This window comes from Mus musculus, chromosome 2 (assembly GCF_000001635.26).
Source record: "Mus musculus strain C57BL/6J chromosome 2, GRCm38.p6 C57BL/6J".
Lineage (NCBI taxonomy): Eukaryota > Metazoa > Chordata > Mammalia > Rodentia > Muridae > Mus > Mus musculus.
Window position 1 is genome coordinate 102295087 of NC_000068.7, and position 21643 is coordinate 102316729.

At 40.0% G+C, this 21643-nt stretch overlaps 1 protein-coding gene and 1 pseudogene across 1 annotated transcript in view; both read right to left on the reverse strand.

Annotated features, from left to right (window-relative positions):
• Nucleotides 1-5032: 5032 nt before the first annotated feature.
• Nucleotides 5033-21643, reverse strand: part of Trim44 (tripartite motif-containing 44) — a 100782-nt gene continuing 84171 nt past the window's right edge. The window contains exon 5 of the mRNA NM_020267.2: nucleotides 5033-9418. Within this exon, the coding sequence (NP_064663.2) occupies nucleotides 9391-9418 (28 nt within the window). The 3' untranslated portion in view covers nucleotides 5033-9390. The remainder of the gene's footprint in view (nucleotides 9419-21643) is intronic.
• On the reverse strand, nucleotides 16770-17202 carry Gm13868 (annotated as a pseudogene).

The following is a 21643-nucleotide window of genomic DNA, read 5'->3' on the forward strand; positions in this document are numbered from 1 at the left end:
CTGCCAGCTGATGATGAGCCAGGCGAGGCAGCAGTCGGTCGTTCCCCTGAGACCCGCCAGTGATGAGGAGGAAGCAAGCCATTGTGAAGCTGCCTTCCCCAGGGCAGTGATGACCTTCCGTAGCACACAGTAAAAGAATGCCTATGGCTTGGCTCTCAAGAGTGGAGTGAACATTCTGCGTGGGTACCACTTGTATCCCACAAGGGGTAGTCCCGAGGTGACTGGTTCTTCCTCCGAGACTTGTCCTCTTGTCAGAGGTGGGGGAAGGCTTAGCAAGCAACGTTAGTAAATGACAGGCAAGTATATTTGGAAAAATGAGGGATAGGTATGATTTCAATAGGAATGCTTTTCTTAGAGCAGACAAGCACTATCTTCCAGGGCAAATGTGTTCTAATCTCTCAGTTAACAAGTAGAAGTGTTGAGACAATAGTCATCTTTCACTTTTGCCTCTTTCCTTGTTTTTTGTTTGGATTTTGATTTTGTCTTTGTTTTGTCTTGCTTCTGTAAGCCCAGCCTGGGCTTGACCTCAGAGGCATCCCCTCTCATTCTGCTATGAATGGAACTGGAAAGTATGATGTAAAGTGAAATGCATTCAGAGAACAAGTACTGTCTTCTCACTCGTAGGAAGAAACTAAAGAAATCAACCTTGTAGAAAAAGAGGGTGGATTAGAGGAACTACAGGTTAAGAAATGAATCTTAAAGAAAAACAGTAGAATATAGGAACAAAAGGTATTAATTAAAGAAATGAATGAATGAATCCCATAGAGCAAGAGAGGAACTAAAGGTTCACTAAAAAAGTGAATGTCACAGATGGAATAAGTAGAATATGGGAACTAAAGGTTGTAAGGTTAGGGAATACAGCTTGGGTAATGGGGACCAAAATACAGTTATATGAGGAGGAATAAGTTTTGGTCTTTTGTACCATAATAGGTGACTACAATTTATAACAATATGCTGCCCATTTTAACAGGAGAGCATTGCTATCAGTAATTTGTCATTTCAACCCAAAACCACCCTTCCTTCCACTCTCACCATGACCACTGTCTTAAGTATAGTCTCCTATGGTGGTGGTACTGGCCTCTTGGAATAGGTTGAATTTAATTTTAGGATAAAGTCTACACCTGAGTACAAAAGGTCTCTTAATGGGTGTTGAAACAAATTAAGTTACTTTCAGTTAATATCCCCGTCATCTTGATGTTACAATAAAATAGCATGTAGCCAACAGCTACATCCTTGGACTTAATGTTCTCAAAGTCAAGCAGAGGGCTCAGCCTCTTCTGGACTTCATCTGCTGGCCTGGGACACAGGAATGTTTTAAAGTGCTCTGGTTTAGAGAAGCAAACAGAATTTCCTTGTAGTGACATGCCTGCAGACCCATTTCACTCTGAGGTCTGAAGAAACCACCTCTGCAGGCTGAGTGGCACCCAGAGTTACAGACATTATCATTGGGAAAACATGGCCATTTCCCACCTCTCTCCTTTCCTGGAGCTGACTGTATGGTTCTGAAGTGAATTATGATTTCATCTCTTCTACAAAAGGTAGAAAGAATGTTGGTTGCAAAGAAATGATGAAAAATATTTAAGTAGAGGGAAGATGGTTGGTTGACATTACAGTAAAAGACAAAATTCTGACTGTAACAAACAGCAAAAGGCTAGGTATGGAAAAAAATCTTTGCTGCTGCACAGTGTGAAACTGCTTAACACAACTCTTTCTCTACATAACCAACACAGCACTGATCCTATAACATGCGGTATTCACTGGAAGGACAGTCAGGTCCACTTGAATGCTCCTGGATTTGGGGAAAAAAAAAGTTTTGGGTTATCAGATTAGGTCCAGGTTACTCCAAAGTCCTCAATGACCTACAGGAAATGAACTGAATCTTCATTCCAGGATTTAGTACGTGCACTCCACCAGGATTAGAAGTCAACGGCCCTTTGATGGCACTAACACAGGTCAGAAATGGCTCTGCAGACAAAGTTCTATAGAGAGGGAATGCTACCTGACTCCATGTTCACTTTGTTTCTGATTTCTCCTAGAACTAGCCAACAGTTTTCTAGGCTGATACTGTGTTGACATAAGGTTGATTCTTCTTTTAGCACAGACTTGGAAAAATAGAAGTGAAAGTCTGTTATCACAGGTTAAATTGTGTTACACTCAATTTGCAGAGAGGGTCTAGCTTCTTTTTATTAGACTCCTGATTTTGTTGTAATGACTATTGCCTAAAATAAATGGGCAATTGACAGAGGCTTAGGGATGCCTAAGTGATTTTTATAATAGCAGTATTTGTTGTTGCAGAATTTGACCTGTATTCTGGTTATTAGTTTTATTCATCACACTGAAAACTTGGCACTTCTATTGTTCATGCCATTATATGCAAAGCAATGTAGCATGAAAGTCACTTATAAAGCTAGAGGAAAAACCTCTCTGAACAGAAGAGTCTCACGGAACAATGAACCCTCAGCTAAGAAGATGTACATTTTGTTTAGCTAAATGTTCTGGATTGTCAAAAAGGTTTATTCCTTTTAATCCCAAGGTTTTTCTTCTTTCTTTTCTCTCTCTCTCTCTCTCTCTCTCTCTCTCTCTCTCTCTCTCTCTCTCACCATCTGTGTCACAAGCATTAAAAAAAAAACACTGGCTCTACAAATACTTACCTTTGAAGCTCTCTCTGTCTGTCTGTCTGTATTGCTCAGTCATTATTTTGACTGTACTACACTGGTACCCTTTTGGAACTAAGTGTCCTCTATAAATGAGATTTGAGCTCCTTTGGCCCACCTGACATTTTGTCTACTGCTGTCACTTTTTCTTCCTTGACTTTGGTTTCTCTGGAAGCCCACTCCTCTTCCTTAAATTCCATCTCTGTAGACCTGAAAACTAGTCAAACATTTACAATTGTGTGAGAAGTGAGAACAGTTCTGGGAAGGTGCCCAATGGTAAGACGTATGGCATCTTGCATGTTTGCTTCCTGGCATTTATTTCCACTGGGCAGAAGGCTTGGCTGCTTAGTTTTTACTTGTTAGTCATTTTTTCAAAGAGTTGCACTTCTTCGAAGGTTTTTCCAGTTGTCTCAATTATTCATTTTCAAGCCATTTGTTTGGAATTATGTTCATGAACTATGAATAAATGAAGTTATCAAATGGCTGAGACCAGGTAAATGGTAACAAATGAAACCTCAAGGAGCATGAAGATTGGGAGCCATTTTTATATATCAAATGGCATACTGTAGTCATCTCAGGCATGGGACTACATCAGGTTGCTATGATGTTTAATTAAAGTATGGACTCTGTATCAGAGCTGGCTGTCTCTGGAGAGTCTAAGTCCATAGTCAAAGCAGCAGTGAACACTGTCTCTCAGTGATTCCATTATTTACTGCCTTAAAACGAAGGAGGTAAAGCACAGCCCTGAGGCAGAAAAGAACTGCACTGCTGCCTTCAGTCCTTCTATTGTCCTGTTTTCCAGGCTATACAAAGCAAGGACCCAATATTTACCTCACAGCTGAACTGCATGGACAGAGTGCCAGGGACAACATGTTATTTATCAAACCAGATGACTCAGTATGGCTAGGTATGAAGAGCAGACCCCATAGTATGTTAGCCTTGATTTAAATCCTGGCTCTCTGTTTAGTAAAAGATCTCTAAGCATAAAATGAGAGACGGTAGTATTAGCGCTTTGAGAATTGAATAGGGCAATGTGAAAAGTACCAAGGAGAGTCCCCGGCCTAGACAAAGAGCTGACTAAATGGTAGCTATTACTGTTAACAAAAATTAAATGTTTTAATGCTAGAAACTGCAATATTTAACAAACAGGCATTCGGGGCAGCCACTGAATGACTCCAAATGGTCTTGTTTCTCATTTGAGACATCGTTCCTGCTTATTGAATAAAGGTGCTGGTAGCCTGATTTCCTGTTGAGCATATCTCACTCTGGTGCCTTGTGAAGACCAGGAGAGATTCCAAACAAGCTGCAATTTCATATTTTTATGAAATAAAATAAAGGAAATGAAGCTACATGTAAACAGAATCAAGAAATTATCAATTAAAAACCGGAGCTGTCTAAAGGAAAGGCACTAAAACGAGAAGGACGTGAGCAATAGAATGTGGTGTTGAGGGACCAGCATGGGAAGCAGGGATGAAAAACCTGGCAATACACTGTGATCTGAAATTCTGAAGACTACCAAGTGCTACAGTGCCTGGCAATGCCACCTCCCAATCCCCCAGCAGAGGAGGTACCCTCAGCAACTGGGGAGGAAGTGGGACATAATGACTGCCCCAGGAGACAGTCTTCTGTCCCGGGGCTTTAATCCAGGCTTGGCCTATTGGGTGACCTTGTCTGACTCCACTGCCCTGTTTTGCAAAATTTTCTAAAGCTCCCATAGTACCATGAAGAAAGGGCAAATGAAGACACATTTGATAGAAGCAAGTTAGATCAGGGCTCATGAGCATACCTGCTCATGGCTTTTAGGATTTTGAGGCATTATGTTTTGTGCTTTTTGGAAAGGCTTGCAATTTCAGATTCCATAGATCTAACACCTCTAATCTTCATATTGGGCTACTGGAATCCATAACTCCAAGTTGCAGTACAACTGTTTGCCCTGTGTTAGAAGCCAGACTAAAATGAGTTTACTTATCACTTAATTCTCTCATCAATTATATTCAGATAGGTACCTTTAAAGTCCCACAGAGATGGTACTGCTAGCTTAACTATAATTTGATCAAGGGTGCTGGTTAGTTTTTATTTTAAAAGAACATTTATCAAAAACTAAATTTTGACAATCTTCCTAGCTAATCAAAGTCACAAAGCTGAAAAGATCCCAGGAGTAAACACTTACCTTATAATATCTTACCTAATATCTCTGATCTACTCTCCACCACCTTCCAGAAGCCTCCTATGGCCCTTTAAGAGATCAGGAGTAACTTAGGTCCCTACATCTAACCATCATCTCCAGCATTACCACAGACATGTGTATGTATATGTATATGATCCTCATGGATATTTATACTTAGCAGGGTCCTTTGTGAACAACTCTGAGAGACAAATGGTATTTCCAGTAATAGTTTATTGATTTCCAAATGCACAGGGGCGCCAAGTCCGAACATCCTGGGATAGCAGTAAATCTCTCTTACAAAATAATTTACAGTATGAAAATGATATACTGAAACATTAACTCAGATATGTAATTCCCTTGAAAGATTGAGTGTTCCCTTGTTTAGTGTAAAGAGTGGAAGGGGAAGATGACTAAGGAGGGAATGTGACTGTGCACACAAAAACAGGCAGAAGACAATGGATTTGTTGGTTCTACCCACTCACGCGCTGTGGCCTGTCACTGTAAAGACTGGTCAGGTTTAACTTCCATAAAGTATATATGATTGGTCCCCTAAAGCCACATCAAGCCCAGCATGGACTCTGGCTATTTTCTCAACAGTGCACTCCAAGTGTCTTCATTTATTTTCCCGTTCCTGCTCTGGTCCTTGTTAGTGTTTCTGCTCAGCCTCAAACAGTAATGGGAAACACCAGTGATCTGAATGATGTGGGAATACCTGGCTCCATAGGATGGTGGGCCTCAAACACTAATGGGTGAAGGCAGCGTCAGTGAGATGTGCAGTCTCTGTGGGTCTTTTCTCTTAGGGCAGGGTTAGACTTGATTTATAATGGGACTTTTAACTTTAAACAAACAAAAAATCTAGATGTGCTCAGCACATAGTAAACAAGCAACCAATTGACTGAGAAGTGTGTACTGAACAGCTTATGAGAGTAGAATATCAGGAATCAGCAAGACATTTTCTCTGTGGGGAGAGAGGACTTCTTAGACCACTGACTACTACAAGGTTATAAATTCTGCAGCTCTAAACTCGGGCCCAGATCCAGGTCACCAAATGACAAGGCATCTACCATGTCCCATGTTATTAGACATGGTGGAAGAGGGCTGGGTTGTCGTCACCTTGGCTTGGAGCTGTAAGAGTTGACATCTACCACAAGTGGGTTATTCTGGAAAGCCAGCAGTCACACTCCAATTATCTGTTTATACTTTCATGGACCTAGTAGAAAACTTTGTGGTGTTAAGTAAGATCACCAGGGGCTGCTTTGAACTTCACTTAACTCTTAATTAAGTGGTATAGAATATGTGGGTGTGTACAAATCTCATTCTCATTTACACACACACACACACACACACACACACACACACACACACACACACACACACACACTCCAGGAAGGGAGTCCAAAATTAGTGATTTGTATTGGCACCTTCTCAGAGTACAAACATGGTAGCTGGGTTTCCTAAAACATGAAGAGTTGCTTTCTATAGTAATGAAGCAGGAGATATTTAGATAATGTTAGAAGACTACCATTACCTCCAACTCTGTCTAAAAACTTTACACTCTTGAAGGCCTTTATTTTCCTTTGTGGGGACTGTACCAAAAATCCAGCTCCTGGAAGGAACAATGAATACTTACAACATCTACTAGAGCAGAGTACTAAGGCCATCTTGATGTCTTTGAAAAAGAATTCCGAGTGTGAATGGGCATACTACACTGGGGGAACTGAAAGCCTTTCTCTCTCTCAATCTGTAGGTGAGTCATGGTGTGGGGCAGAGGGCTGACTGCAGAGCAGGGAGTGCTGTGCTCAAAACTGGTTCCATTGTTTGTTAGCAACTACAGACAAGTGACTTGTCCTCTGCACATCTACAGAGGCTCATTGCCTGTACTAAGGTTACTTACTCTTACTGGCTGTTAGAGCTGAGAAGTCAAGCACTTCTTGGAACTGCCCTAGATAGATATAACGGTATCAAACCAAACCAATGAACAAATTACTCTCAGCACTCAGAAACTTAACATTCAGAAGGTATCCAGGACTTGTTTGGAGGACCCAACTTATTTTAGAGACATTCATTACCTGTATCACTTGATGATTTGGGCAAACCCTGCTGTCCACAGTCTGTCAGGACACATACAACTCTGACAATCTTAACTCACACTGACCTGGAAAGGCAAGAAGCTTCGTTCACTATGGGGCACAAGGCCAAGTAAGAGGTCATAGCTTTGAGGACGAAGCTGATACCAGTACAGAAAGTATTCTTGTTCTTACATTGATAAATGCTGCCACTAGGAACTTAGGGATCTGGGCTAGGGGCTGCTGTGCTGTGTTTAATGCTTTTCTGGTTAAAGTTTTATCAGTGTTGAAGACAGCAGGAGCCCATAAAGTGAATCTGAAACCCTTACTAAGTAAAGGGAAAATGCTTTCCTTGAGGATTTCAGAGAGATGGTAATTTAAAGAGACAGGTTGGCAAATCTTATATTTCTGTTTATAACCACTGCATAAATGCTTGCATTCCCCAAATACTGATTTAAAGAAATAGCATGATTGGGTGGAGAGGCAATGATCTGTTCATTGCTAATATAAGGTCAACATGTAAAGATCAATGATTACTGAGAAAGACAAGACAAGCTTCCAAACTGTCAAGTCTTTTCAATCTTGTGATAGTTTACACTCTTTCTACAGTGGCCCTTCTTTTAAAATTTTGGCAGAACAGGATATCACTGGAGGTTGTCAACTCAAGATGTATTAAATTCTCCAGTCTTTGCAGACAGATGGTAAGACACCAAAATTGTCTAAGCCATCTACTAGCCACCAGCTGGGGAAAGTATACATATTTTTAGATCTCACACTCCGCTCTGCCCCAATATCCTTGTATGTGTGGTGAGTTTCAGTAATCCTAGCCTACAGCAGAGTGGCTTGGCAGTTTCCTGGCCTCAAAGGGATAAATCATTTTCTAGCATGCACAGGGCTGAACAATGACATAAATAGGACTCCTACAATAAGTCTATGCTGTTTCTGCCTCAGAACTATCCTGTACATACACATGTTAGCTGCCCCTAAAGCTTTGTGATAAGTACACAGGCAAGCTGGCTGACAGGAAAAGGGAGATGTACTACTCCAAGGTGGACTCCTTGGATCTGGAAGTCTAGACCTTGATCAACAGCAACCCCAAGGCTGCCTGAATCCAGTTCAGACAAAATCTCAAAGTGAACATGGAAATACCACACAAGCAGAGGAGATAGAATCACTGTCCACTTACAAATATGAGTTTCCTTCCAAGTTTCCTATTTTAGTTTAGCACTTTAGGTGTATGAACATTCTCTTGTATAACATAAGCATTTGTTCCATTAAAAAATATGGTCATCTCTTGACTTCAAATCATTTGGAAAGAAAAACTGATGTCTCAAGAAGATGTGGTGCTTGTGAGCTTGCAGTTAGTTGGGTATCTCCCAGCACACTTACTACTTCCTGGATCCTGAAAAGCATGGTTGTAAGAGACTGTGATCTGGGAGTGTGGGAAGGCCAGGAAACCCAGCTCTGGAGCATGCCTGGACATGCTACATGAAGAGAAAACTGGGCTGTGTGAGGTGAGCTGACGGCCTGCTGCAGGGGAAGGGAGGATTCCAATTATAGTAAATAGAGGAATGTTTGCTAGCTGCCAGGGAGGGACAAGGATTCCCCTCACAGTGCACTGACCACCATAGACTAACCTCGGAGTGAAACTGCTAAGTTTTACAGTGACAATCTCCACCTGCCAATATACATGCCAGCCTTTTATGTTGTGACAGGCCTGTTAATCCACACAGCTGGCCGAAGAATTCTGGGTTTTATCAGATGCTTTAGTGACCATTTTGGAAAATTGAGGCAATCTGAATTCTGAAACACTGATTTCAACCTTTAATCAGATTTCTGTGCCTCACCCCAGTCCTTAAGGTCATTTCCTTTCTACCTTTTCAATCATTTTCCCATTTCCACAGCACTGAATTATGAAACTTAAGTCCTAGATAACCTCACATACTAAAAATATCTTCTTTCTAGCTCTGGACTCTTTCTCCAACCCTATTTTAACCCAGTTGCCCTAACACTTTTCACAGAGGCAGAACTGGACTATGACAGACTGCCTATTGAGTCAGTTTGGCCCCACTTGGCCACATTTGCTTTAAGCTTCAGTACAAACAAAGTGGGTTTGTTTTCTGTTTGCAGGTAAGGAAAACTGATATCCTTTCGAGATGTTCTAGAACCTTCCTAAGGAAGTGATAGTGTTGACTTGCACAATATTCCAGGGGCTGGCTTTCCTGAGTAAGTTCAAAGCAGCCATTGGGGGGTTAGCTGAAGAGCCCTCCAAGTTGATCAAAAGGGCTCTTCCCATGACCTACCACAGAGAACAAGAAGCACACAGTCAGAATGCATACAACCCCTGGTCCCTTGGGAACATGTGTGCCTGCTGTGGATCTGGGGACATTTCCAGTAGAAGAAGTTTGTTGCCTGGCAGCTTTCACAGATATCAGAAGCCATTACATACACGCTGTCACACACACACGGGGAAGGGGCGTTTTCTGCAGGGAATGCTAAGTCTTCATGTGTCCTCTTCTTCACTGGCACCGCTACAAAGGAAAAGGAGAAGCAAGTGAGTTCAAACGTCACAGAAAGGAGGCAACGCAGTACAGGTTGACAGCTTTGTGCTGCTTCTATCATGACTGAGCAGTAGGCCCACAGCAAAGTGTCTTAGTTGCTTTGATTTCTGATTTCTAAATTTAACTACCGTTGTCATGAAAATTTACAAAAAAAAAAAAAAAAAAAAAAAAAGGACTTACTATCTTGGGTTCTGGGAGAATCAATTAAGAACACGTGTAAAATACACAATGCCCAGTATACAACCAGTAAGTAAAAGAGCAGGAAGATTGTCAGACTGAATTTTAAAATTTTAATTAACAAAATAAACTGCTGGTAGAAACCAGTTTTATTTCCTCTAGGTGTTAAGACATCTATTATTAGATCAGAAAACCAATCATCAGCAGCATCAGCAGCAATCAATCAATTGCACTTTGCCTTGGGCAGAGCCAAGGTCTCATCCACGCTGTAGTCAGTCTCTAGGAAGTGCTCTACCTCAACAGGTCACTGGGTCATTCTCTGTGTACCTTCCTTCCTTCTTTGCTCTTATTGAATTCTATAGTTTGGATCTTATTCTCATCCCCCTTCTCCTGAAGTATATAAGGGTAGCATTAATGCTATCTTACCAGTGACGACACATCTAGTAGTTGTACAGTATCATAAAGAAGTGACCTCTAAAAACAACAGAAAGAAAGAATGGAAGGAACAGACAGGGTTGAAAACAGCCTCAGCCACTACTGAGATAAGCAGAGGATTCCTGGTGTCAGTGTTTCAGTGTCAGAACCTAAGTGTATAGTCCCATAGGCATGACTATTATTTGAGATACTTGGTGTTAAAGTACCACTGGTCTGGTTCTGGACAGTACACCATCATAGAAGACGGGGCCAGGAAAAGACATGGCCAGAGAAAGAAAGGCAACAGGAATGAGCACATTTACAAATAGGCAAAACCAGCAACCTGCCTAGGTACTCCTCATCCACTTCTAGAGGTCACCAATTCAAAGATGAGTAAGGGTCACCTCCATCTCCTGCTTATTAAGCCTGAACACAGAAATACACGACCAGAATTTGGTGTTGTCTACCCCATTTTTCTATCACTACTCACTCCAATCCCAGGATGTTGCAATTACTATTTTCTGCACTGTCCAGATGAAGAAAGTGAAAATCTCTGAGATGTAAGAACCCAGGGTCCTTAAGATCAAGGTTTAATTTTGACTGAAGTCTAAAGTTTCAAGCTGGCGGAGACAGAAAAGGTTTATAGTATATTAGCTCCCAGCTATGACCTAGAAAAGTTCTCAGAAAAGGATTAACTTTGTCTACATAAAATCTATGTTCTTTGTTTCCTTCTGGGGAAACCATTAAGGGAAAAATATTCTAGCAGTGGGTTTCTAGTACTTCCCAGGTAGAAACCCTTTAGACACAGGCCTACAGAATTAGGTGAGTGAGTACACTCTGGAAGCCAGAAGAGACACTTCAGTAATATGCTACATTCAGAATTCTGCCCTATTTCTACTCTTTTCCTGTTGACTGTCTAGTCATGGGATGAAGGGTGCATGTAGGCAGGGCCGGCCAGAGGACTGACATTGAGGCAGTATTTGGTGGCATCTGTCCCAAAGAAAACAAAGGGCCCTTTATAAAAAGTTTCTAGCCACAATCAAAGAACATAAAATAAAACTGGCACCATATTCTCCCCCTCAGTATTATATTCAGAGCAAGCTCTTTTTGTTTCCCTGGCAGTCTTATTTCTATAAGAGAGGACTGATGGTAAGTCTGCCCTTTCCCTAAGCTGCAGTTCACTTTTTAACATTCTTGAGATAAAGGGTTCATGAACCGACTGAAATTGTATTCAGAGTTTTGTCTGTGTGTCTCTTTGTCTGAGAAAGGCCATGATTTTCATCATAGTTTTGAAGAGGTCAATAACTCCAACCCCAAAATGAGAATATCAAACATGCACATTTTCTTTTCCAGGTTTGTTACTATAAAACTTGGAACAGCTTAGGGAAAAGGTCAGAGGTATTTACTGACAAAAATCTATTCCCATTACCCTAAGAGAGATCTGTGCCTGAGACTGAAAAGGTTTATCTCACCATTCATAGCATGAGACCTTGTGGCTTGGACATATCATTTATTGATTTCTTCCTGTGTATTAGACTGGATGGGCACAGTATCACCCATCAAGACACCACAGCTTAAGTATGATGTAGGCTGGGGAGATATCTTGGGCTCCTGTTGTTTTTAGAAACAAGAAAACATTTTCAGAGTAATAACCTGTTTCTTGTAATAGTAATAAAAAGAAAAGGATCTTACTCAAGTCTGTAGCAGTTCACCCCAGCTGGCATGTGCTCTCTTCTGATGGGTTACCTATAACTTCATCAGGAGGGGCATCGCCTGCCTCTACACTCTGCTTCCACTTAGTACATGAGCCAGTGCACATCTGCACACTCTTATCTGAAACGCCTTAAAGTCTTCATCCTCTCCAAGTGAGGCAGCAGCACAGCCTTTCTCTTTAGGCACTCACACTCTTCCACAGAAACACCCACCTGCCTCACAGATCTACATCTGGATGGAGATGTACATTACAGAGACCTTTTTGGTGTCCGTTTAAGGAATGTATTAATTTCTAATGAACAAGAGCAGGGACAGCATTATATAATGACCCCAAGGTCATGAGACTGATGAAGCCTAAATTCTTGAGTGAATCTCAACTTCCTCTTGGTAGTGCCATATATTTTACAGTGTACAAATCAAAGTACAAATCAAAGCTCAATATATCTTACCTAATACACATGCTTTTAAAAAAAATGAAAAAAAAATCAAAATTTGATTCCTCCTAACTTTCCTTCAATACCTTTTGTTTTGGTATCTTATATTACAGATTAATATTAAACATGCTATTTCCCAATTGCTTTCAGATACCTGAGATGAATTTTTTTAAAAAAAATATATGTGTGTGTGTAGCTGAGCATCCGCCTGTATAACCATGTAGAGGCCAGAGGTAGATATTGGATGTTCACCTCCATCTCCACTTTACTTCTGAGACAGTCTTAAACTGAACCTGAAGCTTGCCATTTCAACTAGATAAATGTCAGCAAGCATGTGGCATCTGCCTGTCACCACCACTCTTATCCAAGTACTCTGGTGACAGGCATGCATTGCCACACAGTTTTTATGTGAGCTTCAAATTTAGGTCCCCATACATTTGCAGCAAGCACTTTATGCATCAAACCATCTCCCTAGCCCTCTTATTTAATGACAACTTCAAAACTAAGGAACACAGGGATTGGCCAGAAAGTTTCATGTTTCTACCCATCCTAAGGAGGTGTCTAGAAAAACATTCCCGTCCGTGATGATAGTAGTGGGCCACTGAGTGCTGTGCATTGCTCAGTCACTGACTGATCGGGCTTGAAGGTAATCATATCTAGAAGGAGCAGTCTTAAAGCTGTAGTGCGCATTCCCTGGGTGTACTTAATGACTTTCCAGGGTCATCTTCAGGAGAACAATTTACATGTCCTTAATTTCTACCTATCTCCTCCCCTAGAAGTGATCATCTCAAGAACATGGGTATAGGTTATCTTTGTAGCCCCGTCTACTTTCAAAATCACTTTATTTCCACTTCAGAAAAGATAGGTACATGTTTCTTGACACTGCCTTATCTATGCAAAGGCTTTAAAGTGATTCAATGAGGGCAGGGTGAAAAATAGTAACACATCATTTCCTTATTTTGTCTAGTCAAGTTAATGTGTTTATCAGTATATTTCACTAAGATTTAAACTCAGAAGACAGCTGTCAAAAAGTACCATACCAAAAAGTATGTCTATTTGAGTTGGATACAAACGAAATCAGATCTAACAGAAAGTGAGTGGGATTTGGCTACATAGTTAGGATATAAGACATGGATCTGTCAATAAGATTATATAGGGAATATTGTCTGTAAACTTAAAAAACTGATGCCAGTTATGACAAAAACTTATATATAACGTCATGAAAACTACATGACAGAAGTTACATCCTTTTTACTTATCTAAACTTGACTGAAAGCTTCAGGAGTTGACTTAAAGGTAGGTAAGGAGGCACATACTTTTTCATACATTTCTTTAAAGGATGTAAAATCAGAAAGTTTAGCTAATAGAACTAGGAGTACCTAAATTCTGAACGAGATGATAGTGTAAAATTTAGCACCTTTCTGGTTAGGGACAGGGTCTGGGGGAATGGAATGGGGCCAAGGAGTCCTGGGTAGTAAGTATAAGAAATCAATATCCTTTCCCAGACTGACATATGAAGATAGCCTTTCTTTCTGTGGCACTTTTCAATGTAAACTGGGAGAGGTAGCTCACACTCAAGCCACACAGACAGGTGGCTCAGCTTCCCAGTGTGTATCCTCAAGAGCTGAAGAAATGGAAGAGGAATAAACACGTGAAGCAGGCACTCTGAGTTCACAAACTTAGGAGCTTCTTTTCCTATTGTATGGATATATAATAATACACTTAATTTGATTTGGCATTACTTGTGTCTCATGTTCATGGCTATTTATCAATAATTTCTCTAAAAGAATTAATCAACTCAAGAGAATAGGGAAATTAAAAGGTATCGAGTTAGAGCTAAAAAAGATACATTTAGAATTCTTTTTTAAAAATTAGGCCACATAGGCACTGCACAAATTGCTAACTAGGAAGCTAACTAGAAGTCTTTGCAGAAGCAACTGCCTAGTTCTAGTAAGTACTTCAGCTGTGTGGGGGATGGACCACACGCTCTGATCCAGGAGCTTTCCTCCATGAGACACACACACCTACCCCTACAGCTAGGCAGAAGGGGAATGGGCTGCTGTGCCATTAGGCATAGGAGCTTACTAGTACTGAGCTGTGGAACCAGGTTGGTGTGAATATAAATCAAAGTCAATGTTCCTGGTTCCTGGATCTAAGGAGAAGAGCACCAGTGGCTGACTTTCCAGTCCAGGTTCTGCTATGTGATTCTGGAACACATTTTTCTCACTTGAGAAAGTGGGATAGCCTGAGCAATAAATGAAATTTAGGAAAAACTCCAAAGCAGATAAAGGCTAATAAGGTTCTCTCCAAATTGAACAAAGGTTCCCTTTCAGACCTCTGCCACCAGCAGCCATGCAGAACATATACACATAAAACAAAGTCAATAAATCTTTAAAAATAATTTGGATGCTATTCTTTTTACATAGATTCTGGTAGGTCTCATCTCCATTTAAAAAAAGGGACACCTGAGGTTCAAGGAAGTTACATGATTTATTTGTTCAAGCCCTAGCCTGTGAGTGGTAGATGTATGGGAAACAAACCAGCTTCTGGAAACCACACCAAATGCAGCAGAGGCGAATCTGAATCGTCTCAGCCTTGTCTCCCAGCCCTATAACAAGGAGCAGTTAGCTAAGATTTTTTAACACCTGAAAAACAGGACAGACAGAAATGCCCACCTTTTTTGTTTTTGTTTTTTTTTCTTTTTGTAGTGGAATGAAGAGATGTGCATTGCTTTTTAAGATTAAAAAAAAAAAAAGGCAAACAGCCGGGTAGGAAAAGAAGGTCTACAGAAGAAGGAAATGCAGACATGTTGACTTAGTTTGTCTCACAGCGCCCCTAGGTCTGCAGATAGATTTAGAGCCCTTAGAGAGGCTTGGTCTCTTGCATAGCTTCTGATCAAGTGTTAAGTGTGATCCCTATGAACGTAGCAACCATTTTCATAGGTGGTGTTCCTCACACTTACAAGTGTGTGAAGTCCTGCTTCTCTACAAGACTACAGTCAGTGCCCTGCTATAGGGAAGTAAATGGAGCAAATAAAAAGGTAGGATCCTTAGCCTGCCAGTGGCACATTTGCTTTAGAATTCTCTTTTTGAGGAATGAATCTTTTGTTGCTGCCAGATTAAGAACTGAAGTTACTTCTAGCCAAAACAAAACAAAACACCCCAAAACAAAACAAAAAAGCAAAACAAGACCCTAAAACCAAAGTAACCTATTGAGTATCTTTTGCTTTTTATACTAAATAGGCACTACTTCTATGAGAAAGAAAAACAAAATTTTCTATAACACCATACACCAGGGATAATCCCCATTAACACTCTGAAATATATTTGCATCTATCTTTACTATGCATGCATAAAATACAAACCTATCTTTCATGAAATTGTCTCGTACTTCCAAACCTCATTTTTAACCTAGTTTTCCCACTCAATCATCAGTCATGAATATTTTTTCCTCATCAAAAATATATTCAAGATTATGATTCATTATTGAATTGTATATATTTAGAAGGCCAAATACTGGGTATTTAAAGGATTTCCACCTTTTTACTATTTCCTATATCTCTGTGACATACATCAATGTAGATGAATCATCTTAACAATTTCCAAAGAAAAACAGAAGGGAAACTCCTAGGCATAGTTATACTTTTAAAATAGACTTTATATTTTACAAAGACTTTAGGTTAATAAAAAGAAATTATGTTTAGGTTTCACTGTTGTCAACATGAAATGATTCATATCTTGTTGTCATTTTCTGTTTTGGGAAACTACATTTAGTGGTCTTGATTCCTGGGGCTCCTGATGATTGCATGGCTACTCTTGATGGTATAGTAAGTACTGAGTGAGGTATTTTGTAGGAATGCCCTTCAGTAGGGATGTGTTGAATGTCTTGCAGATGATTATGGGGTTTTGGAAGAAGACTTCAGTGTTCAAGTGCAGCCAGCATCACATACTACAAAGGTTCAAGTTCAATATAACTTCATACTGTTAAAGCTGATCATCAGCACTGGGTTCAATACTGATTGGTAAACATTCCTTTCCCATTTCCTATAGTGTACCATTTAGAATAAAGGTATTATAAGAAGCCCAAATTGAAATGAGAATCCATACTCCTGTCTCCTTGAAGAGTATTTACATAAACCATCTGAAATAGTTTTGCATATAAGATTTTGTTGTTACTTTTACTCATCAGTTCAATCATCTGTACCAGTGTAGACTCCTGAGCCTTGACTTTATACTTGGGATTATAATCTAAAACTATATTGTTGTTCAGCTTTGGCCTTTAGAGTGCTTTTAGTTAGTTCTTAGCTTCCCATGCCAGTTCCTCACTGATGTGAACATTCTGGCTTACCTTTGAGCTCTTCCTCACTTTATGGCATTAAAACATCCCCCAGGCTCGTCTTATGTATTTCCTAGTTCTTAGAATCAGCTATTTTTCCAACAAGCCAAGGGTTGGTCGGTCTGTCTGTCTGTCTGTCTGTCTCTCCCTTTCTTTCTCTCTCTTTTCTTTTCTTTTCTTTTCTTTTCTTTTCTTTTCTTTTCTTTCCCTTTCCTTTCTTTTCTCTTCTTTTCTTTTCTTCCTTCTTCTTTCTTAAAAACAAACAAAACAAAAACAGAACACTTATTTTATGACTGTCTGAAATCCTCAAGATGAACTGGATGCTCCAACAGCTGCCCTCTTGGGTTTAGGTGTTGTTCCTTCATGGAATCCATGCCTGAATCTACAATAGACACTATTTAGGTGCCTCATCTACCCAGTCCTAATAGTGTTTTATTTCTTAGCTTTGGCACTCCAGTTATACTTTCTCTGGCACTTGCCAGGGTGGCTACAATTGCTACAGGTCAACTTCTGAAGGTGGTAGGCCTTAGAGCCACAGCAGCGTCACAATATGTACATCTTACTGTGATGCGTTCCAAAGGATAATATTCCTTTCATCATCTTGCTTCTGTCTTGGAGACCAAAGAGACAGAAAGAGAAGGTATGTGTTTCTAAAGGCTCTTGATACACTACTGTTAAATCATCTGTGTGGCAGAAATCATTGTGTGCTGATTTATAATCATTACTCACATGGGAATGAGAATGTGAGGAGAGCCATTTTCCCTACACTCCTGCCACAAATTGGATGATTTTAAAGCATTTGCAGAAAACTGAAGTAGCACTGAGAGGAAGAGGAGGGTGAGGAGGAAGGGTGTTTGTTAGAGGCAAATGGCAGGAGAACAGTAAGTTTTCCTTTTCTCTGACATTATATTGACCTTCCTTCCTACAACACTTGTGGATAACACATTATTGCTGATCTTCCATGGTGAGAATTGAGAGGAACCTTTCCATACCCTCTATTAGGATCCATGCAACTCAAGGGGGTGGAAAATGAGAAGCAGAAAATAGCCCAAGTTTGCCTTCCCTGTTTCCTATACCTTCAGGAAATCACCTGACCCAGTTTTCTCATCTTCTCTTGGCATATCAATAATAGAAACCAAATCTCAAGCAGTTTCCTTAAAAACAAAAACCAACAACCAAACAAACAAAAAACACAACCAACCAACCAACCAACCAACCAACCAAACCCCAAAACCAAAACCAAAACCAAAATAAAAAAAAAAACCTTAAACCTAAGACTTAATAAAGTCTGGGCTTCAAAATTTCAGTTAATCTAAGCTCCTAGATCTTACAAGTTACCAAGGTAGAAGGGGAAAAGGGAAAAGATCAATAAATACATGTTCTTATCACTAATTTCATCTCTATATGAAAAGTAGTGAGTGGGTGTGAGTCTCATGATGACTGTGAGTTAAGGTCTGAAATATATAGACCACTATATGTTGGAAGAACTACAACTCTTAATAAACTAGTGCTACTTGTATGACTAAGAGTTAAGAATGCTGATCTAGGAGTTAAACATACCCGGTTTGAGTCACAGCTCTACCAGTTAGTAGAGCTTTTGAGTTCTGTGCTTTTACTTGAAAATAGAGGACAAATTAGTAACTAGCTATTTTAAAGAGTTGCTAAAAGGAATTAAATGAGATTAGCATATATGTATATATATGGTCTCTCTATCTAGAGAATATATTGATATAGAGTATACACACTCACACACGTGTGTGTATGTGTGCATGTGAGTGAACAAGGTATAATCTTCATACACCTTATGAATATCTAAAAGACTGAAATCATCACATAAAGAATGGATATTCTGAGAAACTTTTCTAGCAGACTATGTCACTTGTTGGTCCTAGAGACATTGTTCAGGCAACTATGTTAACAGGTTTTACAGGTAAACAGAAAGCCCATTTTCTTTTCTAGTTGGTTGAAAAAAAATGAGGTCTATATAACCACTCCAATACTAAGAGTAGATTAAAATGCTATATCACAAACAATGACTGCTCTTATAAAAGAACAGCCTTGCTGATAAAGGGCAGGTCTGGTCAATGGACTGGTAAAACTCTTATCTTTGAGGGCTATTTTAGTTACCTTTCTATTGCTGTGATAGCATGGATCAAACAACTTATAGGAGAAAGAGTTTTGGAGGCTTAAAATTTTGGATGGTTTAGAGTTTATGACTATCATGGTGAGGAACATGTCAGCAGGCAGACAGGCGAGCATGGCATTGAATTAGTATCTGACAACTTTTATCTTGACAGCTAAATGGGAATGGCATGGACTTTTGAGACCTCAAAGCCTATCTCTAGTTGTATACCTCCTTCAACAAGGTCACCCCTTGCCCTTCACAAACAGCTCTACCAATTGGGGACTAAGTATTCAAATATATGAGCCATGGAGGCTATCTTCATGCAAACAATCCCAAAGACATAGCAGAAGCAAGCTTATATCTAACATCTTCAACGAGAAAACTTCAAAAGCCAATTTATATCCATAAAAGAAAGTTCTCATCTTGCTTCCATATTAAATAGCTACATGTTTGGAATCTTCCAGGGTTGTGCAACTGAGCTGTGAGCTAGTCTCAAGAGAGATCCAATTGCAAGAGTTTGAATCATTCACCCCTGGCTTTAACGACCCATGGTAGGAGAGAGGTAAGAATGTCTGTCATGAAGTCTTCCAGGCTGGAAGAGTAAACATTCTTCCAGGTGAAAGAGTGTTTAAGTCACTGTTCATTCTGATGAAATGTCACCTGAAGCTTGGATCCAGTAGTGGGAAAGCTACACTGGAATGTGGCTGTGACCACTAGTAGAAAAAAAACACATACTGATCTTCAAGACTCTATTCTAGCACACATAAACAGTAAATTTCTACACTGTTAAAAGAGGGCCCAGCTACATTACAAGCATTCACTATAGGAATATTGTAATTATTTGTTAGATACTGAGGTAATCACTTTGCTCACATTTTTATATTCAGTTTTCACAGCAACTGTGTAGCAGTAGGGATACTTCATTTTATAGATAAAGAAAATGAAGAAAAAAATAAGAAAGTGTCATCTCAAGGTCCCAGAGCTAGGCAGGACTACAACTACAACCAAGGCCTGTTCATTGTTTCTAACACTTGGCAGGGAAACTCAGTGATGGTTAGGCAATCCATTAGAAGGCTCGTGAAGTTAATCTCTTGGCATCTACCCAACTAGCTTCTAGCTAATGCCTCAATGCTAAAGATTTTCCAAGGCCCTGGCAGACTCAAAACTTCACTTTGGTGACAATTGCTAGAAAATGTCTTCATCTTATGAAGAATCCCCAACAGACATGTCAAAAGGGGGTAAGACAACAGCTACATTATTTTTTCCCTTCAGCTTTTATAGCTATAGCTTGTCTCAACTTTCCTGTTATAACCTTACTGAAAGGCAGCCTTTTCCCTCAGCTTCCAGCAAATAGTCATGCCAAAGACCCACCACCAAGACACATGAGAAAAAGAATCACTCAGGACATTTAGAACGGAGTCCACCAGGTCAATTTCAGTTCTGTCTGTCCAGTGTCAGAAGCACCAAGTGTGCTTTTTATTCAGTTCTACAGTAGTAGTTTTCAGCTCGGCTCATTTTCTTCTCCTCTGGAAAATGGAATCTAAATTAAATTCAGATGATGTGTCCTCACATGCCCATAGTTCAGTAACAGGCTTGGCACTTAGGACACATTCTCTTAGTAGCATATCCCTCATTTGGCTGATGAGGCGAAGGTGGAGGAAGTGGAACTTCAAGGCAGAAACTGCATCCGACAGAAAAGAAGACCTCTAGTGCTATTAAGTCTATCTATTTGGAGAACCCTTAAGGAAGACAGCACACGATGCTAGCATTACCTACATAAGAATATGACCAGGATTCCTGACCAGACTTGTCATCTGAATTATGTGCCTTTGACAAAGCCATTTAACCTCATTATCCATTATTTTAGTGATCTGTGGAACAAAGTCATCAAGTCATTCATTCTTTCAGTGAAAATATTCATTGAACAGTTGTAATATATTAAGCACTGTACTGGCTAGTTTTGTGTCAACTTGACACAGCTGGAGTTATCACAGAGAAAGGAGCTTCAATTGAGGAAATGCCTCCATGAGATACAATTGAAAGGCATTTTCTCAATTAGTGATCAAGGGGAAAGGCCCCTTGTGGGTGGGACCATCTCTGGGCTGGTAGTCTTGGGATCAATAAGAGAGCAGGCTGAGCAAGCCAGGTGAGGCAAGCCAGTAAAGAACATCCCTCCATGGCCTCTGCATCAGCTCCTGCTTCCTGACCTGCTTGAGTTCCAGTCCTGACTTCCTTTGGTGATGAACAACAGTATGGAAGTGTAAGCCAAATAAACCCTTTCCTCCCCAACTTGCTTCTTGTTCATGATGTTTGTGCAGGAATAGAAACCCTGACTAAGACAAGCACTTTAATAGGTGCTGCCTTATAGAACGAGAATGACTGACAAGGGTTTAGCTCTCATGGAGCATTAATTTCCAATGAGGAAACAATAAGCAAACTAATTGTACTGAGTAGAAAGTGCTATGAAGAAAGGGAAACAAGATGATAGGATAAAAAAATGATGAGTGCTTGTGTCAGGGCTATTCAGGAAAATGAAAACATGAGTATTAAATAAATAAAAGATGGAAAGTATTTAACATAATGCCTAATAATTATTACTCAGCCACATTCAAATCTTTTTTGTAACTTCTATTCTTGTCTTTTTCATCTCACAGTAGCTGAACCCCTACTATGTGCAAATGAAAAAGGAATGAAATATAGTTAAGTACCTTACAGTGTGCAAAAATGTAAGTAGTCTGCACACTTCAAGAGAAGGAAGTGACGACTCTCATATAACAAGTAAGAAATGGTTTTATCACTCATTACTGACAGATGGATTACTACTTTCCAGGAAGACAATGGGGTCAGGAGGGAGGCATGCCAGGTGGAGGGACAGCTTGAATAAACTCTGGAAGATGTGAAACAGCTTAGCATGGTCACAGGGCTGTGAAGAGTCCAGAATAGCTAGAGATAAAGCATGGGAGAGTAGGCTGAAAGTGACTCATCAGCAGCTCCCAG